The following is a 26,369-nucleotide window of genomic DNA, read 5'->3' on the forward strand; positions in this document are numbered from 1 at the left end:
TGCCTTAAATTATTTGAGTTCGATTCGAATTATTCGAATCTTAATTCGAGTAAAATCAAATTTTAGTTCGAAATGTCTTAATTCGAGCGGTTCGCAAATCAAATTTTAGTTCGAAATGCTTTAATTCGAGCGGTTCGTGAATAATATTATAGATTCGAATTCGGCTCGAAAAATTATCGAATATGTTCGAGTTCGGTTCGAATTTGATAATTTCGAATACGAATCAAATATTATTCGAACTGGTTCAAAAAATTTGTGAACCGATTCGATTTGTTTGCACCCCTAATTATGATCAGGTAGTTGTTGTTATAATAATATCAAAAATAAAAATATATTCTTTTTAACTATTCAAATAAAAAATATGTAATTTTTGCCCTAGCAATTTTGAATAAAACTATTTTTAATATTATTTTGAATTTTTTTAAAGGACCAAATCTCACTTTTGTCTTTTTTTTATAACGCAAGTAAAAAAATTAATAAAATTGTCGCAAGTGCAAAGTGTTTTAAAAAACGCGTCTCAAGTGGCATCGCCTTTCTAATCTCACTGCGCACCAACAGCCAACAGAAAGACAGCCAGGCGCTCTCTCTCTCTCTCTCTCTCTCTCTCTCTCCTCTCCCTTGATCGCAGCAGCAGGAAGAGAGAAATCGCATCTCGGGGAGGTGGCGGTCAGATCTCCCTCCTCCCGAGCCCTATCTCTGTCTACCCCGAGACTGCTGTCGCGGAGAAGACCGGCGCTCTCTCGAATTCTCAGAATGGAGGCTTTTCCTTGTGCGATTAGGCGGCGGGCGAGGACCTGATTGCTGGGTTTTCTTGGACAAGAGTGCCTTGTTTGTTCTCTTGTTTTCTCTTGCAATTTAGGTCGTTGAGGAACTTGGTTGATTGGATGTGTTCAATGATTCGGAGAAAGATTCTTCCTATAGTAGGATTTCGTGTGGGTTTCAGTTAAGATCTGGATATCGCCATTTTTTTTGCTCCGCATCCTGAATGTAGTTAGATTCGCGTTTAGTTTTCGAGGACGTGGGTTTGATTGAAGAAATATAATTTTTCCTAATTTCCATTTATGCCTTGTGATGTATAGTTCATGAACCTTAGATTGATACTTCTTGCTGCGTCTGGCGTTTGAATGCTGTTGTCAAGCCTTTTTTGCTGGCAATGTTTATCGATTGGCCATGTTTTATGGGGGTTTCATGTTGCTTAGATCTTCGGAAAGGTTAATCTTTCTAGTTGTTGTTTTTAGTTATGCGCTTTTCCCCTCCGTTGCTTAGGCTTCCTGGCAACTGCTCTTTAAGTTTATTTTTATTGCATGCATTGATTCCTTGGGTTTCCCGGAGTCATTTATTTTCTCTTGGTTTAAACATCATCGGTTATCCGGTTTCACCTTTCGACTGGCATCATCGGTTTAGCTGGATCTTGGGAAGATCTTATTGCGTTCGCCTGAGACAAATGGGCTTCCTAATGTCCAAATGCTTTTCGCATGAGAAGCTGATCTGTCAATTTCTTCCAGATTTTTCTTCTCTCGTGTGGTTTTAGAATCGGAAATTTCAGCATTGTTTGTTCAACAATTGTTGTTTGAATAATTCATCTATCTCTGAGTTTCACCGATTGTGCAGCAGCAGATGTTGTTTCTAGTTTTTTTACTGTCGGTTGCTTGTGTTTTTCAACTTTTCCTCCTTTTTTTCTTGAATGCAGGAGCATGAAGTCAAGCTTAAAGAAGGGGAAGAAATCCTTCTTGCCTTTTCGACTGAGTAGAACAACAACACATTTTTGTTTGTTTCCAAAAGTTAGATTAGCCAGCCAAACATCTGGAGATGCCCCTGTTTATCTGAATGTTTATGACTTGACACCGATAAATGGCTACATGTACTGGGCAGGTCTTGGGATATTTCATACAGGTGTTGAAGGTACTATTTGCTGATACTGTTGAAAGAGTTTTTATGGATTCACTCATCTAGAAATGGGTTGCTTTGTTAAAATGTTAATGATGAAATTTCTTCGATTATCTAATGGGTTATTCATTTGCTTAAACATTCATGAATTTCCATTAATGTGAATACATGATATATGTTTATGGACATCGCATTCAACTCATTGCACTCTTCCATCTGATAAACTACAACATATGTTGGTTAACTTTAATTGGTTAAGATATTGTTGACTCTGTCTTATCATATTTGTAGCTATACCTTGAATTCTTTAGTTAGATATGTAAATGATCTAGTGTTTGATAGAGGCTGCTTTAGCAAGGACCCAATCATAGAGTATCACATTTGAGAATGAGAAAACAAAGGGGGGCGGGGGAAAGCAATACCATAGTACAGTTCATAGTATTTACTTGGGTAAACTGATAAACACACTGTATAGACAGTAATGAGGATTTCAGCACAAGCATATGTCTGAAACCTTCTTGAGAACATCCTAGCTAGGTCATGGTGTTCAAATGACTTGCCTTCAGTTGTCTGGTCCCTCAAGTCAGACTACAATTTATTAGGTTTTGTGCACCTACATAGGCCAGGTGATTCAAGTTCCTTTTTCTGCTTAGCAGATGACTGCTAAGCAGTTTAAGTGCTTTCCAAGATTTTTTTTTTTCCTTTAGGTGGAACTTGCATGCATGATACATGCTGTGTCATCAAGACTGCCTGAACCAAGAGGGAATTTCAAGCATTACGTTTGCTTCATTGCAACAGAATTGGTGTAAGAATTTACTGATAGACTACTCCCTTACAAATAATTGCTTATAGATGTTGGGTAACTATAGAGACACTAACCATAAAATGACAACAAACAAGGATTGTTTTGGCTTATGCCTAGAAGTATGGCTCCTTTCCTTGGCACACTAAGGCCTTGATTACTAACTAAGAGAGTCTATCTACATTATCGGTTCACATCAAAGTTACAACTTACAAGGGTATATTTGATAAATTCTTTTCAAAGCAATATATCATGAAATCCAGACCACAAGATCACACAGCATATTTTGCAAAGGATCCAATCAAAACATTGTAAAAGACCACTCAAATGTTACTAAACTAAAGACCAAAACAAACTATTTTGGTACGAACAGGAAAATCTTTTCTACATCATAAAAATTACATAATTTATGACAACAGAAAAATCTCAGCGGTTGATTACTTCTGTATATTTCCTTGATTTCTGATGGTTTCACTACCTACAAGTGAATTTTATAGCACAAATCTTCTTTCCATGAGTTTCTCTTAAGGTTCTTGATTTATAAGCATTCTCCTGTCAGGTATTAGTATCAAATTGACCTCTCTATTTGAATATATTCTTGCAGTTCATGGGGTTGAATATGCATTTGGAGCACATGATTATCCAACAAGTGGAGTATTTGAGGTTGAGCCACGCCAATGTCCAGGCTACCAATTTAGGAAATCAATATTCATGGGGACAACATGTTTAGACCCTTTAAACATTAGAGAGTTTGTGGAAATTCAGTCTGGAAGTTACAATGGAGACACTTACCACTTGATCACAAAGAACTGCAACCACTTCTGCCAAGATATCTGTTATAAGTTGACTGGTAACTCTATTCCTAAATGGGTGAATCGACTTGCTAGGATTGGTATAGCTCCCTTCAATTCAAACTGTGACTACTTTTCTTCAATAAATTCTCTATTTATGGTTGCCCTAAACTGTTCCAGTTTGTTTCTGCAACCTACTAAACGTGTATAACTTAAAATTGATTAACACTTAACTATGCTGTGTATGAAATTAGATTAAAGAGATTATTAGCCACTTTAAAGTTCTTTTGAAAGAAGGGACTCAATGATATCCTAATTTCTTGGCATTATATGTGAATTAAGATTAGGGAAATCAATTGAGATTGGTGGATCAATTTAGATTTCAAGTTGTCTCAGAAATGAGATAATGCTGAGCTAGCTTCTGCTCAATCATATAATAATAGCCACAGGAACAAAATAAGTACTAGGAACAACCATAAATTGAAGAAATTCAAGCCAAAAAATTTTAGCGCCAGAAGTGCCAAGCAAAAAGAGACATGTGCATTTTGTGCAAAAAGGAGATAAACAGGATACATATACATAACATATATTCCTTGTTCTCTGTTGCTTTTACTTCTTTTAATCTACACCCACTCACACGAGTTTTTAGATTGTTTTTGTCGTGTTAGAACTAGTGGTGTATACATATACAGAGCTTTGATTATGCATTTCCACTTAGTCATTTATTTGAAAAAAAAAGAGATCCATATGCATGCAATGAAAGAACACGTTTGCCCTTTGTTGCTACAAGGTACATAGATCTCTTTCTTCTATTATTAATCATGTCCTTGCTTGTATTCAGAAATTTTGCTTGAACCTCAACGTAAGAACATCCTTAATTGGATAATTAATATGAATTTAGCAACTGAATCATTAATCTTTATGCTCAATGTTATGTAATGCAGTATATTGTCTTTCACTCTTGGATCAGTTTATATTATCCATCTTGTTGACATACTTTTACCTTTTGATGAATTTCTTTGCAGGTTCCCTCTGTAACTTCATCCTACCTGAGCCCCTTAAAATAACTGCTGTTCAACATGATTCAGATTCTCAAACAGAGGATGGTGAGAAACAGAGATTGACAACTGCTTTCAGCTGTTTATCTTCAATTTCGATGAATCACAGACAGCTCTCTACCTCTTCTTTTTTCATACCTTCTTTCAAACCATCCCTTCCACACCAGGAGTTACGGAGGTCCAATTCTGTTCCTATAAAGGATGCATGAACACAATCTCTGAACAAGAGATCTATTCCTATTAGGAAAGCATGTCATAATTGCAGATCATCGAACAAAGTGACAAGTGACAGCCTATTGTCCTTTAAGCTTTAGTTTGTTGTAAAAGTTTGTAGAGCTTTGGCAAATTTTCCAATTTTTTTTTTTTGAGAAATTCTAGCTCGGTACTTGAAGTTTCAAAACTCTCACATTAGCATCAGAAGTTTTAAATTCTCAGTTGGGCCCTTGAAACTATCGAATGCGTCTTAGTTTGACCTTGAAGTTTCAAATGTCTCAATTTGATCCTTGACCCTTGAAGTTACCAGAATTGTTGTAGCAGGGGAGATGGAAGCACATAAATGATTTGCGCAATGAATTCTTTACTGCAGCCTCCAGTTCATCAGTTGTAATTGATTTTAAATCATCAAAGTGCTCTCGGTAGATTAAGTCTCTCGGCCAGGATCATAAACAAATGTGCTGATATTATATCCATATCTACTTCTAGTCAAAATAGAGGTGATATTTTACCCTGAATACTTTTTGCCTTTGTGAGAGACAAGTGAATGCTTTCATTTGGGTTTTGGATGTTATTACTGTTGTGCCTATGCGATTGGATCATTTAGACCAAGTGACACATTTGATAATTTCAACTTCTGTTGTCTGGATTTATTCTCACACTTTTAGAGGAACTGTTGTGTCCCTTTTCCTGAAACACTAATTCCTGATCCATTTCAATTGTTCTAAACACTTTATTCATTCTTGCTTCAATGCAACATGAACAGCTATTTCTAAACAGGAACTGTCTGTCTAATTCTAAAGATAAAGTAGGCTAATTGCAAATCATGTTTGGAAAATACCTCTTCAGTAGCAATAGAAGCTCTTTGAAACTCTGATGCAAAGAGGACATGAAAACACAGAAGTCTTGCTTTATCACTGCTTGTATAGATTTGATGTCACATCAGATTATGTAGATATCATAGGAGTTCAACTAAAGTTGTTGATCATTCATTGTCACCTCATTTTCTTCATTTGCTTGCCTTGTCAAACTGTAAAATACCGGAAAAATTTTGATTCTGGTACGAACAAATACGTCTCGCGAAGACGAACCAAACGAAACTTGTTTGGACCAAAACGGAGGTCGTTTGACCCCTGAATCAAGCGAACCAAAGTTAAACCCGGTTTGCTACAGTACCAGTTCAGTTTGGGTTTGGTTCGATTGTGGTTCGGCTGAGTCAGTTGGTTTGGTTCAGCCAGGGTTAGTTGGGTTGGACTCAAGCTTGATTTGGGTTTAAAGGACTAATGGGTTTGGATCCTACCCGTTAAGCTAAACCCGACCTATAAGAAACCTACAGTTCTCTTCCCAATCGCGCGACTTGCTTGTGGTTTCTCCGCCGACGCCGTCTGAAGCAGCTGCCTGACGCCAAGGCCGGACTTGAAGAGGAGCCGGTGACTAGAGGGTGGATCGGTGGAGGGATGATTTCGCCGGGGCTTGGATTGTGAATCGGCGCTTGCAGCGGCGTGAGCAGATCGGGCGACGGCGAGATCCGGAAGGGAGTGAAATCGGTAAGGATTAAAATTAGGATTCGGTTGGTGTTTGATTCCTTAAGCGTAGATCCATGGTTTCGTTGGTTTCTGATTCTAGATTTTAGAGGGGAGGCTGCTGTGGGTTTTGATCTCAAGCAAGGAGAAGAAGGAATCGGTGAGATTGGATTGAGGTAAGGTTTTTTCTTGGTTTTTGATTTGGAATTTGATCCTTGCTACGTATGCTGTGGATTGAGTGTTTATGGTTTCCGGATTTCAGACCTTGGGTATTGCTCGGTGAGGTTTTCCATTGCTGTGTCGTATCTCCATTCGTGCACCCTTTTCCTTCGCTTAACGCTGGACACCATCGCTAGCTTCAGAAGTTGGGATGGTTCTGCCGCAGGAAGAAGAGAGGGGAAGAAACTAGGGCTGTTAAAGCAAGGAAATATAAGCTAAGGTTTGGAATCAATCTGAGGTAAACTTTGGAACTAAATCTTGTAGGAGTTCCATTAGCTGTTAAGGTTTATGATATGTATATATTAAAATCTGGATGATGATGTAATTGGGTAGGATTGATTATGATCATAAGCCTTGGATTGGAGAAGTGATCCGGTTCGATTAAAGGTAAACCCCTTGATTCTAAGTTGGTTGTTTTGTTTAGTTGCAGATTTTAAGTATTTACCTGTTAGAAGGATATGTACTGTGAGTGTGAATTGGATCAAGGTTATTATTACTGTGGATTAATTGTGTTAGTGGGTTAATATGATTAATTAATTAATTAGTTAATATCATTAATTAATTGATTAATTAATTCATGTCTATAACAACCCACTAATTACATTCGTTTAATCCAAGTTAGTTTAATTAGATAAAATTAAACTAACTCTAGTTGATTAGGTTTCTTAGTGCATTCTGATAATTAGAGATGGTGATAATACCTGCAGGACCTTGATTTGAGCTGATTGGTTGCGGACGTTATCAGATTCGGATCTTTTGCGATCACTCGCAACCAAACAGAAGGCGGGTACTTTGACTTATTCTTTATAGATAAGTCTTATTGATATGTGTATTTCAAGCTATCAGTAATTCATGTTTTGGTTCATATTTACTCCACTTGATATCTTGATCTGATTATTACATCAGTCCTTACTGCTATTTGACAGTATCTGATTCTTATTCATATTGTGGATATTAGTTAGTTATTTATCTTGCTATCATCTGATACCCTTGCCATGTTTGATTATCTGATACTTATTGAGTTTGATACCACCTGATACCTGTTCACATGTCTTAACTTGGTTTATTTTATTCTGTACCGGTGTTTGTGATCGACCTGAGACTTTACCTCATTATGGTTATTGGAGCATGGGACATGGACTGGTAGTTGGATAGGTGGTGCATGGATCATACTGATGGATATGTATTTGGATATATGCTGCATGGACTAGTGTCATACATCATACTTGCATATATTGCATAACTGACGTGCGGGATTCCATTGTTGTTGAGTCCGGCGTCAGTTTCATGCAGGCTACCAACCAAAGGGTGTGTGTAATTGCATGTCTTATGATCATCGGCTCCTGCTCCTATTTTAGTCGAGTCGCTCCTATTATAGTTGTAGCACAGTTTGAGCCCGTCACTCGTATATGATTTACACACACACTCCACTCATGGGTTAGTGGAAACCTTTAGGTTGGTGCATACTTGCCCTGACAGGAGCTTCCGCTAGGCCACCCAGGATAGTGGTTTCGTAGCGTGGTAGCATACAGGGATCCCTCCTCTGTCATTGTGACCAGGAGATGAGAGCTTGCTCGCCCACTTATGATTTGGGTACCAGGATAGGTGTACACCTTGAGGACATCCTGTCCACTCGGTCTCGCAGGAGCGGTGACGGCAGAGTGCACAGAGGTCACAGCCCTACCCACTCGACTTCACCACTGCGGATGAGTACTCTGACGGGTTTTGGCTCCCACGCGACCTCACCGCTAGAGGGGTGATTGATCTGATTGGCGTCAGGGGTGACCAGGACATGCATTGCACCATGTGCATACTGCACTATTGCATTTGTTTGTGATTGCTGCACTTGTTTGATGCACTTGGATGACATGCATGCATAGGATACCTATTTGTTGGTTTGGAGATTACCTTCCACCTTACTATTGTTTATCGGGTTCTGGTGTGTACAGATCTACTGTTGTTCAGTTGTCTATCTTATTTACCTTCCAGTAGACTGTACAGCATGTTATTACTGTTGATAGCCTTTATACACATATCTGCTAGATACCCGCTGAGTTTCTTTTGGAACTCACCCCGTTTACCTGTATTGTATTTCAGGTTGATGCCGTCTGGAGAGCTGCACTGCTAGTCCCGAACTATTGAGCTTTTGGTTTATTTACTATTCCGCATACATGTATTTGAACTTATTGGATTTCTCGATGAGTTTTCCACTTGAGTACTTAGTTTTCCGCTGTTCGATATATTTCTGATTTCCATATTCGAGTTGTTACCGAACTCCTTTACGGATTTTATATATATACATGCGTGGTTATGATTTTATAGTAGGATGTGTTGAGTGGCCGTGTGGGTCACATTTATGTCTATTTTACTTGTTTAAATCCATAGCCTGTTATGGATTGGCCGTGTGGGCCTTATATATGTGTATGTATTCAGGGAAAGTCCATTGTTACAGGGGAGATGCTGTCGAAATTTCTCGGAAAGCTGTCTCCCGGGGCGTAACACAAACAATACTGCGTGCTTTAACTACTTCAGCTTTATGACTGGATGATCACCATTTCTTTATATAAACAACACTTGGGGCCTGCATTCTTGAAGTTGGGGCAAGATAAGTAGTTTGATCTTGACAAGTAATTGCTTATTTTTTGGACACTTGTTGAGTAGTGATTTGCAAGAAAGTAGCAACCACAGTCCATGGGCAACCTTTGAATTCTTTTTTGTCCCTAGTTGTATAAAGCTCTAGCAATCTTTAATTTTAATTTCTCATCTATCAAGTATTTCATTGTGCAGGGCTTCATGTACCACAGTCAAGAGCTAAAAAATGGCTCTTAAATCTTGTTGCCCTGAGGATCAAGATTCAAATTTCAAATGGGATTAATATTTTAAAGGTAAATATTTGAGTGCTGCTTTTTCCCTTGCTTCTTCATCCAGCCAAAGTGGGTCAAAGAGTGGATTTAATTTGCTCTCTTTATTTAGGGATCCCAATAGTACAAATGCCTAGGTTGCTCTAGAATCTCTGTGTTTGAAAGCCCAAAATAGGCATTCTCTAATAGATTTTCTTTTCAAATTGTTTGTTGGGAAAAATAAAAAGGTAGCTAGTTAGGGTGAGTAAAAGTTAGACTAAATCGAATTAATTAGTTGAACTAATCAAATTTAAAAATTTAATTTGATTATTTTAAAAAAATTATTATTTTGAGAAATTCAGTTCTGTTTTGATTTTAAAAATTTTAATTTGATTAAATTGAATAAATTAAAATTTTTAATTAAATCGGAGTTGTATAATTGTGGTGTTGATTTTTAAAAATCAAGACCTCAATACATGTTAATTTTTGAAATTTAGTGCTACTTTATTCAAAATTATTACATGTAATAATTAAGTATTTTAAAGATAAATTTTTAAAAATATATAATTGTGCTTTGAAGAAGATTATCTATCTTCCCAATTAGTCTAATAATTTGATCAAAATTACTCGTAAGGTCAAAGAATTTGGACAGAGTAATTTTAGTACAAATTAAAACCTCAATTTACAATGATAACTCATATGATATGATCATGGTGACAATGATAAAGCTCCCACGAACAAGCACAGATGGTTCTTGCAGAGATGTTGCTGTCGATTGACTTGGGGTTGTTATGCATGTATATCATGTTAGTTTCTACTTCCACCCCCAAATCTCCGACATCCAAGAAGGATGAGCTCGTGCTGCCATAGCTTTTCTCGACGTTGTTGCGGCCGGAAGCTCCTCCAACGACGCCTAACAATAGCTTCCTAATCTCCTCTTTCACCCTGTAAAGTCTCTCCCTCAGTTCCAACACCTGCAATGTGCTCGAATTCTATAAGTAAACTCAACATAGTTTGAATTATCGTATCGCACCAAACTTTGTTACCTGAGCTTCAAGTTGGCAATTCTCGACGATGAGGGCACGGTGGGCTGTCTTGAGCTCTTTGTAGGTTGCCTCCACCTGCTTGGTCTTGTGCCGGGCTCGCCGGTTTTGGAACCAAACGGTGACTTGCTTGGCCTCCATGCCGAGTTTAGAAGCAAGGAAGGCCTTTCCGCTAGACTCCAACTTCCTCTCATTCTGAAAGCTCGTCTCCAAGAGCCTCACTTGTGCCTCGCTCAATCTTCTCTTGTTTCCCTCCTTTTCCTTCACCTTCCTCTGTTCCATCTCTTCTTCCATCAATAATACAGTACTGCTGATCTTGTTTAACTTAGAGCAACAAAAAAAACAACTATAATCTTTCTTAAACTGCAGTTTGAATGATCAAAATAGATGATATTGCAATGAACATGGCGCTTATTTATAAATGTCCAGAGGAGAAGAGGCGTGTTGGAAGGTAAAGGCAGGACTTTGTTAGTTCTTAGTGCCTTATCTTCTTTGAAATAAGTTTACTAGGAACAGACAGACGAAACATTAAGATAATATTGTTAAGGTGGGAGACGTAAGTTATGTAAGTCATATGTAATCGAAAGTTTAAGTTTTAAGTATTTAAAATTATTTTTATAAAAATACAAAAAAAAAAGTTGATAGAGATGTTCTTCATCACAAGATTGGACTTATTATGTTATATAAAATTATATATTAGATTATAAAGCGAGTACAAGAGTAAAATATAAGAACTGTATAAATTAAAATATTAAATTAAGATAATTATATTATCAATCATAAGAGTTATGATATTTAATTTATAAAGTTTATCAATTAAGAAATTATTGTCGGTCAATACTGAATTTTAGAAAATATTAAAAAATTTATTTTTAAATGAATAAGAATAATCTGATTTGTCCAAATAAGAATAATCTGATTTGTCTGAAAAGATAATACAATAAATATATTTTTTAAATCCAAAAAGGTATTAGTTTCTAAACAAAGTCTAAAAATACTAATTGACTCAATTTAGCCTTTTTTCCATTTCCTGTATAGATGTATCTTTCATCATCAAATGGAAGACGACTCCTGAGATAACCTTGCATAGTGACACTTATGTGAGTAGTAGCACCGGTATCTGTCCACTAAATGTCAGATGGTGCAATTATAGCCAAATTGACTTCTAAATTAACAAAGTTGATAAATTTATCTTTTTTTATATGTCAATTGGCGTATTTAAGACAATATTTCTTCATATAATCTTTATTCTTGTAGAAGTAACAAGTGGACTCCTTATCTTGTTTCTTGTGCTCTTTATGACCAACACTTCCAAATTTTATAATTTGTTTTTTCTTTCCTTTTTTATTGATCATTTTTCATTGCTTGCTCGAACCTTGGGAACCATATGCTAAGTGAGCACTTTAAAGTGTCTCGCGCCTTAGTCTCTCCTCTTCTTGCATGCATTAAGTTATAAGCTTATTTAATGTCCACTTATTCTTTTGAGTATTATATGAAATCTTAAAAGTAGTGAACTGTGCAGGCAGAAACATCAAGATGAAATCTAATATAGACTCAAACATTTCTAGAGTGCTTTCAGACTTGTGACAATATTGAACATCTCTATAATGTACTCTCTAATATTTTCTTTGTCGTTATACCGCATAGTTACCAACTTCGAAAGAAGTGTGGTAGTCTCGACCTTTCGTTTGCAACAAAACGATCTGCTAATTGACTAGGGAAATTTCTAACATCTTTTCCTTCAATAATAAAACCTTTAATTGGTGCCGATATGAAAAGCTTCATGATACTTAGACACATGAGATTTGAACGCTCTCACTTTTTAAATTTAGCCCTTTGCTCTATAGTACTAGTACTAGTCAGGGCTGCAGTGCGATCATATCTCAATGCATAATTCAAGTCTATAAAACTACGATAATGTACTCTTTCCATTCAACAAAATTAGAACTAGTTAAAGTAGAGATGTTATTAAGACTAATAGTTACTGCTTGCACAGAAATAATAAAAAAGAGAAATAATGTAAGCTCACGATTTAATCAATGACAAGAACATATACAAGCATAGATAATAAAATATGCAAATAAAGCATATAAATGAGTTCTTTATGAGATACCAAGTATAATATTGCATTTTACTTTTTGGACTAAAATTATAATTTGTTAGCGATACTCTCTAATATAACTCAAACTTTAGTTGGCCACATAATAAACCTCCTTTAGGGCGACCCATTATGCCCATAATTCGATACTTTATATGAGTTATATGTTGGTTCATAACTTATATCAACCTTATTTAGCTACGCAATATGTCTTCCTTTAGATCGATATATTTTATACACGATCTGGACAAAATAAATTTATTTTATAGTTGTAAACTACCTTGAACATATATTTGACATAAAAATAATTTTTCTTTGGGCCAATTATTTTTAACAAAGATATATGTCTACCGACACAAAATGCACTAAATCTATCTAGTGTGTCTTCCTTTGAGCTGACACAATAGTTTAATTTAGTAACATGTGTGTAGATAGACTCTAGAAATTTTAAATGATATATAAACACTTAATCCGTCTTAATAGCTCAAAATATTAGAATTATCAATCGATTGATACCATATGACAATCAATTGATATCACTCAATCAATTACCTTAATCGATTTGAAAGTCTACTATATATATGAGACTTCAAGATCATCAATTGATTGATGACGAGTGCCAATCGATTGGTGTCAACCAATCAATCTTACTAATCGATCACAAACCCTTATATGTTCGACATCTAATTCATTAATCAATTGTTGATTTATAATAACCGATTAGTGATTTAACAATTGATCATTGAAATTGATTTCTAGACGAAATTAAATCAGATAACCGATTAAAATCAACACGCCGTCCAAATTTTCCAACCAACGATAGATGAGTGCTCAAAGATTGTTCAGATTGAGGCATCAAAAAACTAAAAAACCAAAAGAATAACCCCTCGTGTTATAATTGGAGAGTAATCCCATTTATCAAACATCAAAACACGTTTTTTTTTTCTTTTGGCTTTCCCGTGTGCCACGTTAAAAAAAACGTGTCAATGGAACCCACTTACATTGAGTGTGTCATGTTATATTCATACTACAAATTTTCATGCTATCATTACTCTTTTTTTTCACGTTCCACCTTCCATGTTTTTTTTGTGTTTCAAAAAAAATGCTTTTGGCCACATCTTTTACCGTGCACGATTGTGATAAAATGGAATCAACAAAGAATAAAAATTCTTATAAACCATAAAATTCGATAAAATAGAACCTAAGCTTTAATATCATTTGAAAAAATTTATAAATCTAATTCGTATAAGTTCTATAAACGGAATAAGAACTCGAATAATTGGATATACAAGAATATAGATTTAGTTTCAATGATTAACATGACACAACATATTAAAATACATAAATAACAATAAAGAATCTGATTGGAGAATTATTGTCATTGTTCTGCAGCGTCAACTGCTCGATCATTATTGAAGAAGATAAACGGAAGCAAGATGATAATCTTCTAAGGGAATTAGAGTGTCGAGTTTGTAAAACCTTCGTCAATGAAAAACGAAAGTAAGATGCTAGTTAACCCTAAACTCTTGGATCCTATATATCTATAATATGATCCGTTATCAGCCATAAATAATAACGAATCAGGCTAATGGATTCTACATATTTAATCTACATCCGCTAATCTGAAATCCGATAAACCTTAGTTAGATCATTTAAATAGGTTCAATTTATATCCGCATATATAAATTACAATTAAGCACACGATAAGAGACTAAATCCAACATCCTTACCCTATAAAAGAAAGAAAAACATTACAAATTTTTTATCTTTATAATTATTTATTTTAGATACAAGGAAATACTTTTACATAATTACATGAAATGCAATAAAGGATACAAATTGCCTAAATGACAAGATCCAAGACAAACTCTGATAAGTCTATTGATTTGATAAAGTTTATTAGACTTGGACAAAGCTGATACATACTAGACAATAAAGAATTATATCAATAGCAGCCAAAGAAGAACAATTTATCAAGTCTTTTGCCAACCAAACAATCTGTGTCTTCATTCTTCCATGATGAAGGTGATGCTTTCTTTCTATTTCTTCCTCTCTGTCTTCTGTCATCTCTGTCCAGCTTCTTTAGTCTTCTCAGGCTCCTGAGGGAGACACTTCGCCCCTACCAGTTCACCCACTTCACTGATGACCTGAGAAAACAAACAATGTCGAACAGGGTTCTCACAATTGTTAGACAGTTTGCTGGTTTTGTTCTTTACCTTCAAGCCTTTCACCAGGTCTTCCCTGGTGTGGGAAGCAGATATGCAGATCCTGGCCCTGGCAAGGAGTACCGGCGTCGCCGGATATGCCACGATCACAACGGCAACCTACGATGAACTCCAATGGTTAATCTCAACCAGGAGGAAGACAGTCGAGTATCTTCGAAGAAAGCTCACATTTTGACTCAAACATTCCCTGGAAAAGGCAGGCAGTTTAGCTAAATTGTAAAGCATGATAGACATAATTGGTGAGTCATTGTCACCAAGAACCACAAAGCCCATCTTCTTCAGCTCCGACCGGAAGTAATTGCTGCTTTCGCGAATTTGTGTAAGCTTCTTGGCTCCTGGTTCCATCAAAGCAAGCTGAATTTAGCTGCCATCATCACACACTGGATGATCACCATTGCTTACAGTCTTACCTCTGTTTGATCCATCTTCTCCTAGGACAACCTTGATTGCAGATATAACTTGTTGGACCGCCGGCGGCGACATGGAAGTAGCATAGAGATGTGCTGGGCAACTGAATTTGACGTACTGTATGATTGCCTGAGGAACAAGAAGGTTTAGCTGTGAGAACTTGAACACTCCAATTCTACACTTTTGCTAGGAATTCTACCTCAGATGCTGCAATGTAGCCACCACAGGACCCAAATGACTTGGTAAAAGTTCCCATCATGATATCGATATCAGCTGGATCCACCCCAAGGAGCTCACAAACACCTCTACCAGATTTGCCAACTGCACCAATGCTATGAGCCTCATCCAAGTATATGTATGCCTGATCGAGAACGACGACAATCGGTGTTATCGCCCCCGAAAAAGGCCTATCTCCATGTTCATGAAAAGATTCAAACCTTGTACTTCTTGCAAATAGTTACTATCTCAGGCAGCTTAGAGTACTCCCCTTCCATACTGTATATTCCTTCAACAATGACTATTATCTTCTTCCATGGCTTCCTCGTGCCCGGCTGCCCCTTCACTATCTGCTCTCTCAGCACCTCTTCCAGTCGCGACGGGCCTGAAATTAACCACAAACAAAGTGACATCAAGATCTTGAAACATGTCGTGAGGTGCAGAGCTTACTGTTGTGCTGGAAGATCTGGACAGTGGCACCAGATGCTCGAGCACCGTTGACGATGGAATTATGGTTGAAGGAATCACTGACGACTAGCCCACCCTGTTCATGTGCAAGAGAGAAAGATTGCAAATTGGGACTAACAGGTGACGAAATGTTGGATTTTGTTCAAACCTCTCCGACTAGAGCAGGAATTATGGAAGAGTTCGTCGCGTATCCCATGCCGAAAGTGATAGCCACCGGCTTTCCGACGAACCTTGCCACCAACTCCTCGAGCTCAGTGTGCAACTTAGTGGTCCCTGAGAATAAGACCAAGATCAAGACCATTTTTGCTTCATTTAGGAGATCGGAGTTGTCTGTACCTGCATCTGCTCGAGAACTGCAAGTCGTAGGTGCGAAATTCTTGAGAGACTCAATGACCCGAGGCGTGCAGTACTCATCTCCTGCCGCGAACCCAAGATAGTTGTATGATCCGAGGTTGAGGCATTTCGAAGTGTTCGAGGTTCGACTGCGTGAATGAATGGATGAATGAATGAATGAATGGATGAATGGTGATCAGTAAAGCAATTGGAACATACTGTAAAGTCTTGTTGTTGTCACTGGAGCAACGCTCGACGACATCGATCCAAGCATCCGGCGCACTTGCAATGGGGCGGCTGAAGCAGTCCTGCGATAGCAATCAAAAACGCACACTGATCATCTGAACAGGCATTGTTTCAGCAAGTGTTTCTGCATCAATCATCTTCTTCAGCAAACTGGACATTAAAATTCGCTCTGCGTCAAAGTCATGGAGGTTCTCTGCACCTTTGGAGATTTCTTGCTGTTCAAGAGAAACCAAAAACTCCATATGCTGACCAAGTAAACTGTCAACTGGATCCAAGAAACTCGCCTCTCCCAAAAGAAGCCTGCATCAGTTGAAGCTGAAGAGCATGCAAGCGCCAGCTTCTTCAATGGGGATTTTATTTCTCTATTTATATATTATTTTATAGCATATGGATGTAAATATTGTTGATATTAAAAATGGATCATAATTGATTCTTCTTTCTTCCATCCGCCGGTGGCAATGGGGGCACTGGCGGCGGCGGCGGCGGCGCTGCCACCGGAGAAGCCAATACTGCATTAGCTTCTCTTTAAAAAGGAGCTACCTTTTTCCGGTATTAATTGCCGGGCAAGCGTGAAGAACTGAAGCATTTTATTGAAAGGAAAAGGTGGAATTGGAGCCGACCTGGATTCGGTGATAGATCCGGCGAGTGTAGAAATCCTCAAACGCCGGGCATGTCGGTGCGTAGCCCTGCCGCCAACCGAAACAATCGATCCGTTAACACAGCAATGAAGCAGATATGTGAAACGGCTGCAGGCAGAGGAGAGAATAGCAAACTAATTAAACACCTTGTCGTCGTCGGCGGCCTTGTTCCAGTCGATGAGCTTCCGGAAGAGGTCGCGGAGGAGACCGAAGGCGAAGAAGATCCCGTAACCGACGAGGGTGGTGAGAGCGGTCAGGTTGGTGAGCCTCACCGCCCGGCGGATCTCCCACGGCACCGCGATGGGCGGAATGGGCGGCAGCGGCGGGAGGAGGAGCCGCGTCATGGAGTACTGGTGGACGGATGGATATGGATCGTCGGAGGCGGTGGGCGGGCGTCGGTTCTGCTGCCACTGGTGGGAGATGAGGCGGCGCGCATGGGATCAAGCGCTTTTAATGGCCGCTGTTGGCTTGTAGCCCATGGCAAGCTAGCGACGACGTACGGCTCAATGTGTCGCTGTTCTACTCGTCGTTCGGTTGGCGGCGCGAGGGAGCTGCACCTGCACGCACCAGGAAGGAGCCATGGCGGAGTGTGTCGATGAGCCAGGCAGGGACTTTGACTCTTGACGAAGAATCTTCTGGTAAGTACCTTCCCCATTAATATACTGCAAATCCTCCTCCTCCTCCTCTTCTTCTTCTTCTTCTTCTTCTTCTCCTCCTTCTCCTACTGGGGAAGGCAGTTATGTTCTTCGATCCGCCACAGTTTTCCTCTTAAATTAATCATATGCTTAGATTTCCTTGATCCAAAAGGTCAACTTGCATTTGAGTATTTGACTTTCAGTTTCATAAATCTTCCGGTCTCGATACGAGGAGGGTGAATAATTCCCGCGGTATTTTTTTTCTGTTGACTTTGACCGCATTAGCTGCTATTAATCTCTTTTCCTCAGTCGGATCAATTTTTGTTGAGAAGACTTCTTCTTGAGAGGTGAGAAAGTCAAAATGCTTGACAGATTGGATCTGTTGGGTCGGTCGAATCAGCTCAGTTGATTAACTCGATCGATTGGATTAGCTCTGTGGATCGAATTAGCTTGGTCAATCAGAGACTATTAACACACCATATGAAGTCTATGATGATCAAGTTTTGAATCATATCATACGGGCCCTGCATTAACTAGATCAAGAAGAGTCTTATATGGACCTCTATTGACTAGAGCTGTCAATTTGAATTAGGTCTGTCATATTGATTTGTCTTGCCAAATAATTTAGGTGAATTGAGTTGAAGTTTTATAAACATATTTTAAGGTGGATCAATCCGTTTAGGCCCTAGGCCCACATGGGTTGGCTCGTGATGGACTTAATAAAACTTATTTTTTTTCAAAATTTAAAATTAAAGTAAAAAATTTAATGGATGAGTGGCCTTGATTCATCTAAATTATAATTCAAATTTAAAATTTTCAACTTGATTCATTTAAATGATAATTCAAACTTTAAAATTTTAATATTTTCTTTATATTTTGAGAAGTTTGTGGGTTGATTTGTCTAATCCGTAATCTGTCTTCGGTTGAGTTGGATTAAAAAATTTTTAATCCGTGAAGCTGGTGGATTGGTCCATTCCATCTCATTATATAACAAATTTTTAATGAATTAATCTATCCCACCATGAATTGATCCATTTGACAACCTACTATTGATCGAGGAAAGAGTCCATCACGTAGATCCTTATAGCCGCTTCAATAAACATTGATTAAAAAAATTAACTTAATCATATTGAGTATACAACCAAAATATTATTTAAGTATTTATATGATATTCTATTATTGTTAATCAATTTTTTAAAACTTCCTTTCTCTAATATTTTATTCTTAATATTCATCTTAATATCTTTTAATATTTTATTTTTTAATATTCATCTTAATATCTTCATCGACATTATTATCATCTTATATTTGGGTACTCTTTTCATATCTCAAAAATTCAATTTCGTATAAAATAGTAAATTTAATCATTATTTTATAAAATTTTACTATTACAAAAAATATTTGACATTCTCATCTATTTTAATCATCATACTTATTATATATAAAATATATTTATATATATTTTACTTTTTCTTCTACCAACTTTTGCAAGCCAATGAAGAAGGCTCATTTATTCTTTTGCTTTCAGAAAAATTAGAAAATAATCAATTCTCTTTTATAACGGCCAATAAAAATTAAAAACGTGAGCTCATATGTTTTGATTATAATAAAGGATCCCAAAAAAATTAAAAATTTAATCTACAGAAAATACAAATTTTTATGTCTTTTATTTTTTTCATAAATTTTAAATACGATATTTTGTTACAATTTTCAAATGTTTTTTAATTTCAAATTTTTCATCTTAATAAAAATTAGGTGCATTGGCCCAAGCCCAAACACGGCCCATCATAAGAGATCTTAATAAATTGCCATTAGGTTTTGTTTAGTTATTGAAGAGCTACTAGCTCTTATGATCCAATTCATCTCTTTAGCACCCGCGACTCGGTCCATCCAAATGCTTTCTGTCTATAGACTTGAGTCGCGTCTACATTTCGATCTTCTTAGACATAATCATATCATTTAACTAGAGGATCCGCAAATGCACCATATTCTCATTTGTGGCTCTACAACCTCTTTTGCAAAAGGTAAAATCCACCATCTTAGCGGCCCCACATGGTCGGTTCCACGACCATATGTGAGGAGGTAAATCGAGAAACTGCAATTGATCACGATGCAGGAGGGTATTATCTGGTTTCGTCAGGATTCGAACCCTTATCCTATTCTGCAAGTCTGCTGTATCGTAACCAACTCAGTTATGTCCTACAACCGAATAACTTATTCGAAGAGGAAGAGAAAGAAAGAGTGGACCAACGATAAGGAGATGCATATGAATATAGTGGCCAAAAGTTAGTCATGAGACCTGCAGAGTGTAAAAGCTGCAAGCTGAGAACACAAACCAACAATAACATTCTTCAGCCGCTTTCACAATTTCTACCATGCTCTTGTCGAAAATTTACAGACGTAGTTGAAATAAATAAATACAATTTCGATTTTCTTTTTAATATTTTTATTTTTATATGTCGATTTAGCTCTTAATACATATCAAAAATTTTAAATTGCGCGCTTTAATTATTTTTTGTAAACTTGATCATTTTGTATTATACGAATTTACCCATCACTTTTCCCCAATTCACTTTACAGACAGATTAGATGGTAAAGTGAATTTTATCAAAGTCCTGGACGTGAACGTAAAAATAATAATAATAAACTTTTTGGAGCAAAATGTAATTTTGAGAATAGCTTATTATAGGGACTCATTTGGCCACCCCACTCACCACCACCGCCAGGCCAGCGCCGCCTCAGTGAGCGCGAGTGCGAGGCCGCCTGAGAGGGAGAGCGAGTTCCATGCGCGAAGCCCCGTTTCCCCTCGCCGGGAAACTCTCGCCTCTCGCCCGCCGATGGCCGTCTCGCCCGACCGCTTCGCCGCCTCTAACCTCCTCCTCTGCCCCGAGGACGCCGGCGAGGTCGCGTCCTGGGAGGAGGAAGAGGAGGAGGAGGAGGAGGACGACGACTATGTTGAGACAGGCGGAGCCGCTTCCTCTGCTGCCGCCGAAGAATCCGAGTGGTCCCCACCAACGGCTTCCTATGATGATTACGCCGCCACCATCGCCGCCCTCCTCGTAGCGGAGCCCGACCACCTCCCCTGCCCCGACTACGTCCCCCGCATCCGCGCGCGCGCCGTCGACGCCTCCGCCCGCCGCGACGCCGTCAACTGGATCCTCAAAGCACGTGCTCTCGCTCCTCCTTGTATTCCTTAAATGCCCCTCGTGTCTCAATTACTTCCCGCTTGCTTTTCACAGGTAAACGAGTTTTACCGATTCCGTCCGACGACGGCGTGGCTCTCCGTCAACTACCTCGACCGCTTCCTCTCCGACCATCTCCTGCCGGTAACCATTCTCTCATTCATCGACCAATCTATCGATCAATTGATGTGGATGGGCAATTTCGGGGCAGAACGGGAAGGGAGCGTGGCCGATGCAGCTGCTCTCGGTGGCCTGCGTCTCGGTGGCCGCGAAGATGGAGGAGACGCAGGTGCCGCCGCTTCTCGATCTCCAGATCCAGGATCCGCCGTTCGTGTTTCATCCCCGCACCGTCCGACGGATGGAGCTCCTCCTCGCCACCGCATTGCGGTGGCGCCTGCGCGCCGTCACCCCCTTCGACTTCCTTCACCACTTCGCCGCCTCCCTCGCCCTCCTTCCCCGATCCGCCACCGCACTCATTTCCCGCGCCGCCCGACACGTCCTCTCCGCCCACCCTGGTATGCATCCATTTCCTCGCAATGCCGCAAACCTCTCGAATCAACCGCGCGCTTATTTTCGCTCGGCGTACCTTTTTCCCAGCGGTGGATTTCCTGGAATATCCGCCGTCGGCGATCGCAGCCGCCGCGTTGCTCCGCGCGGCGGAGGAAATCGCCGATTCTTCCGCCGGGGACATCGGCGACCTGACGCCACGCCTCGGTGCGTGGACAAGCAAGGTAATTAACATATTAAAATGGCAGAGTCTAACTACTCCCGGTGCGAATACCGCAATTTACAATTACCAATTGGTCAATAATAAAAAAAATAAAATCCTATATAATATTTATAAAAATAGTATATGAATTGTGAAACGACGGGTAAACGTACTGAGCGGTGACCGGACAATCGGGCAGGAGACTTTTACTTCGGGCAGTTTAAAGTATTAACGTGCTGCTGTTTTTGTTTGTTTTTTGACTGTTCTCGAGAAGCAGGAAGTGGTGAGTAGGTGTCTCCAGCTAATGCGGGATCACGCGATCGGCACGTGCCCACCAGCTCGGCCGGAGCCGACAGCGGAGCCGCCGAAGAGCCCGGCGGTAGCCGACATCGGAGACGGCGACGGCGACGGCGACTCCGAGCCGCGCTGCTCCAAGCGGCGGCGACTCGGGGAGAGCGACGATATTAATTTAATTAAACCAAATTCCAAGGATTAGAATGTAATCTCCCTATTGTTTTTGTGATTACGAGAGGAACCGCGGTGATTTTGTCCCTAATTTCCACTCGATTAATTCCGGCCGTCGGATCATTCACGGGATCCGGATGACGCGAGGCCGACGTCATACTGACCGCATCATTATTTTCGCGTTGTTGCTCGCCAGCTAAGAGTCTGCGTCGTCCACGTGGAGGATGAATGAGATGCATCCGACGGTTGGTGGGGGGTTGAAAAGACCGCTGCCGTCGTTTCCCGCCAATCCTGTCACGGGACGCGTCCGCATGGGGAAGCTGTTTTTTATTTCGCGCCGTACGCGAATTGACTTGAATGTCCCTATAGGACACGTCGACCTTCGGTTTTTTTTCCGTCGGCCCGTTGACCCAACTCCGGTCCGGTCTAAGGGGAATCCGTTGGCTAAATCGAAAAATTATTTTAAAAAATATTTTTTCGACTTCATACAAAAAAATTTTGATCTCTATTATAATAATATTTATTTTATAATAATTAACTCAATCATATTTCGAGGTATAATTCAGTTATCATGATTACTAAATACGGTGGTGCATTTAAAAAATTATTTCTTATTTTTATAACCTTTCGTAAATACTTATTTTACTGTAATTACTTTTTTTTATAACCTTTCGCAAATCATACGAGTAGTCTTTTTTTTTTAATATAGGAAAATAAATTGATATGAATTTTACTGTAAATATTTAAATTTTCTAGATTTAAAAAATTTTAAAGAACACAGTGATATGGTGGAGACGTAGGGGCTATATGACATGATCCGATCAACACATGAACATGGGACTTGATCAACGTAGATTCCATATGATGTGTTAATCATCTTTGATCGATCGATCAAGCTGATTCGATCGACTTGAGCCGATTTGATTGATTTAGCACTCCGATCTGATCTGTCGACTTCCCCAACTTGCCAAGCACTCTGATCTGATATATATATTGACTTCCTAACCTTTTGACCCTTTCGAATTGTGGACGTCCCGATCTCCTTGTATGCAACGAAACATAGTGATCACCAACACGAAGGAACACGGAGGTTACAGATACGAAGGAACATGGTGGTTATAAGATTACCCTTTAAAGAGGCATGTCTCTTGAATTTCTCTCCATAAGATCATCCTTTGAACTTCTTTCTATGTAGTAAATAAAGAGAACTCTCTAAGAGGTATGATCAACTAATTTTACTCCGTATTATACTCTTTTAAAGTTCCAAGATGACTTAGGCATCAGAGTGATCTGCTGAGGTAACTCTCAGTAAACCCTTTGACGCATATTATTCTCCACAAAATCAACCACGCTACATCATGAGAAGAAACCAATTGAAGAAGACTTCGACATCCACGCTCTTTGTTTTGGGGGAATTTCTACCGTTGCATCATCGGGATAAGATTTCTCAAATTGAAACACACATTTATTTTACAATTTAGAGTCATTCAGGGTTATATAGTAATTTTATTTAAAACTATTATATCTGTCCTAATTTATCTAATTTTACAAATAAACACACTTATATGTCTTTTTTATTCTTTAAATTTTTTATAGATATTTTAAGTACATAATTATAAATTGTTTTAAGTTGTTTCCTTTTCTAATTTAGAAATTACTATATATTTTAAAATTATTTTTATTCGAAATACATATAAAGTCCATATGAACTCTAAATTGGCCTAAACTTAGATACTACGGTGTAAATTTATTTATAAAATATTCGATTTTCTCATTAATTAAAAATTATTATATGAGTAAGTCATCTATCATTACGTAGATGTAGCCAAAAGAGAACTGATTTTGTAAATAAAAAGAAAAGAAATTGCACTTTTGATTTATAATTGTTTTGGATGAATCGAACACATGCTACAATAAAATCATTGATTTACGGTCATTCGGTCGCTAATCGATGACTAAGAAACAAAATCTTTATTGGCAGAAAAAGATAGAACGATCTAATCAGCGTTTGGTATTTTCTGGAGAACGCCCAGAATCTGCTCAGCTACCAGTCCGATAGAAGAAAGAGAGCGAATGAAATAATTGGAGAGGGTGGAACGGTAAGCATCGATCGATCGAGCAGAACAAAGATCGAAGAGAGATGGAACAAGAATTGTCTCATTATCGATGAATCGTGTTCACGGGATCGCAATCTGCCGTTGCTCTCTGGGAATCAACTTAATCATCACCAACACTCTCTCCCTCGTGAACACGTTCGCTTGTTTGGCCGTATGAGACAGTTGGAATGACAGATTCCACTTTTTGTTACAGTGAATACATTCGTTCGATTGACTTATAATCCTTAATATATTGATAAAATATTTAAAAAAATATTAAAATATTAGAGTTTGAATCTCAAATGAATAAATATTCTAAGTGTGCATAAATTATGTTCGAATTTATTCGATATGCGAATTAAAGAAATATTAACTATTGATATAGGAGGATAGTTAAAGATCGTGTGGTGAGGAATGATCATAGAGCTTGTGGAGATAGAAGTCAAAAATCAAGAGGCACTTGAACCAATCAAATTGAGCCTTAGATCACCTCATGCAAGGCGGGCTCGAATCTGATCCGACTCTTCCTAGCTCGCACCCGACTCTTAACTCCGGGATCTCTTCCACTCGGTGCCTAACTACTAATTCCGAGATCCCTATCACTTGACGCTCGACTTCCGACTCTAAGATCCCTACCACTTGCACCTTATATCTAATTATAAGATCTCGAATCTAATAATTGGAATGCCTCAAGCACCATGGAAGTAGCTAGAATACATGGGACAACATGGTTGATAGAAAGCGGATGACATGGGAGCAATGTGACACCCCCTCTATCCGAACGTGACATCTCCTCTATTAAAACATGAAACTTGAGCGTTAGAGTGGTCGCGGTAATGTCCATCTTATCCTCATTCTAATATTTTGTTGAGTATTTTAGAGGTCTTGGAGGTTTGTTCATCGCTAGATAATCAAAGTTCGCTTGGAAGACCGTCTACTCTCGATGGTTCAAGCGTCCACCATTTCAGATACGAATTTCTACTTGTAAATTAATTAGGTGAAATTCGAACACTTTGATTATCAAAAATAATAATAGTTCAGATCAAATTCATTGGATTGTTGGCTTAAAGAAGAAATAAATAAATCTTGTAAACCTTTGAGGAGTATTTGTAGTTCATTATTGTCAACAGAGTAGAATTTTGTATGCTCAGTAATTTTCATTTTTCCAGAAAGTCAGTCAATGCTCTTCTTTAAAGAATAAGGGAAAGCCAATTGGATTTGGTGTAATGTAAACTGACGAGTAAAATGGATATGATTGTTCCTTCATTCACTTATGGTATCGTATTCAGAAATATTCGTAGCAATCATCAATGGGTCCTTTAGGAGGATGAAGACGATGGGGTCGGGGATCCTAAGTCCCCGAAAGTTCAAGAGCCTGAGTTCTTTGAAGTTGGGTGACTGAGTTGGTAGAGTCGAGGAGTTTGAGTCCTCTAGAGTCGGGTGACCGAGCTGATAGAGTTGAGGAGATTGAGTCTTCGGGTGGCCAGTTAATGGAGTCAAGGAGCTTGAGTCATCTGGAATCTGGTGGCTAAGCTGATGGAGTCGAGGAGCTAGAATCTTCTAGAATCGGGTAATCTAACTAATTAATGGAGTCAAGGAGTCTGAGTCCTCTAGAGTCAAGTTGATGGAGTTAAGGAATTTGAGTACTTTGAAATCGGATGGTCACTTTAACTTCCATCTATATTTGACTTTTGACCTTCATCTATCGGCTGACTTTTGACTTAGATTCCATCACGTATAATTTTTTTTCCCATCGTATCAGTCAACAAGTAAACTTGAGTCGTTTTAATCATTGAGGCAAGCAAGATGACTAGGCAGTCAAATTCCAAAATAGCCCGACTAAGGTGCTCAATCGCCTTTCATGGGTATTAGAGATCATATGCTAGTGAATCACAAACAACAATATCATAAGTTAGTTAGGGCCCTAAATGAATCAAATTTAGTGATCGACTTTATTTTTATTCATTCAATACATACAAAATCAATTAAATTAATAAACTTAAATAATTCATTAAACTAAACGAATAAACTTCAATACATATATATATGTTAAACTTATTAACGTTCATCAATAATATTCTTAAATCATGTTCATTAATAAAATTATTATCAACATATTAAATAAATTAAAAATAAACAACCAAATATATATTATCAAACAAACTTAAAATATAAATATTTCAAATAATAAAACAATCTTGACTTGAATTAAAGTTCTAACATCTAAACCAATCAAACTCAAATTCATTAAAAAAAATAAATCAAACTTAAATA

At 38.3% G+C, this 26,369-nt stretch overlaps 3 protein-coding genes, 1 long non-coding RNA gene and 1 pseudogene across 6 annotated transcripts; 3 read left to right on the forward strand and 2 right to left on the reverse strand.

Annotated features, from left to right (window-relative positions):
- The first annotated feature begins 738 nt into the window (after nucleotides 1-738).
- Nucleotides 739-5,360, forward strand: LOC141846350 (deSI-like protein At4g17486). Of its 3 annotated transcripts, none has more exons than XM_074734369.1 (4): nucleotides 739-942; nucleotides 1,691-1,902; nucleotides 3,294-3,581; nucleotides 4,506-5,360. In XM_074734369.1, exons 2-4 carry the CDS (start codon nucleotides 1,695-1,697, stop codon nucleotides 4,745-4,747), a joined length of 738 nt encoding a protein of 245 aa, XP_074590470.1. In that variant the 5' UTR covers nucleotides 739-942; nucleotides 1,691-1,694; the 3' UTR covers nucleotides 4,748-5,360. The 3 variants fall into 3 exon arrangements, with proteins under 3 accessions (XP_074590470.1, XP_074590471.1, XP_074590472.1); XM_074734370.1 differs by having other exon boundaries at nucleotides 739-932; XM_074734371.1 differs by having other exon boundaries at nucleotides 747-828.
- Nucleotides 5,361-6,113: 753 nt separating this feature from the next.
- LOC141845856 (uncharacterized) lies at nucleotides 6,114-9,087 on the forward strand. The gene is made up of 6 exons (XR_012603306.1): nucleotides 6,114-6,298; nucleotides 6,378-6,450; nucleotides 6,537-6,731; nucleotides 6,827-6,880; nucleotides 7,201-7,276; nucleotides 8,591-9,087. It is a non-coding gene; the product is annotated as an uncharacterized LOC141845856 (long non-coding RNA).
- A 941-nt stretch (nucleotides 9,088-10,028) lies between these two features.
- Nucleotides 10,029-10,745, reverse strand: LOC141846515 (homeobox-leucine zipper protein ATHB-21-like). Its single transcript, XM_074734559.1, has 2 exons — nucleotides 10,380-10,745; nucleotides 10,029-10,307 (listed from the first exon to the last, which is right to left on the reverse strand). Exons 1-2 carry the CDS (start codon nucleotides 10,668-10,670, stop codon nucleotides 10,029-10,031), a joined length of 570 nt encoding a protein of 189 aa, XP_074590660.1. The 5' UTR covers nucleotides 10,671-10,745.
- A 3,792-nt stretch (nucleotides 10,746-14,537) lies between these two features.
- LOC141846516 (long chain base biosynthesis protein 2a-like) lies at nucleotides 14,538-17,352 on the reverse strand (annotated as a pseudogene).
- A 3,028-nt stretch (nucleotides 17,353-20,380) lies between these two features.
- On the forward strand, nucleotides 20,381-22,069 carry LOC141846081 (cyclin-D2-1-like). Its single transcript, XM_074734062.1, has 5 exons — nucleotides 20,381-20,807; nucleotides 20,883-20,969; nucleotides 21,037-21,340; nucleotides 21,423-21,556; nucleotides 21,812-22,069. Exons 1-5 carry the CDS (start codon nucleotides 20,481-20,483, stop codon nucleotides 22,028-22,030), a joined length of 1,071 nt encoding a protein of 356 aa, XP_074590163.1. The 5' UTR covers nucleotides 20,381-20,480; the 3' UTR covers nucleotides 22,031-22,069.
- The last annotated feature ends 4,300 nt before the right edge of the window (nucleotides 22,070-26,369 follow it).

This window comes from Curcuma longa, chromosome 15, assembly GCF_044706935.1.
Source record: "Curcuma longa cultivar G26 ecotype Majalengka, Jawa Barat chromosome 15, ITB_CL_G26_1.1, whole genome shotgun sequence".
Classification (NCBI taxonomy): domain Eukaryota; kingdom Viridiplantae; phylum Streptophyta; class Magnoliopsida; order Zingiberales; family Zingiberaceae; genus Curcuma; species Curcuma longa.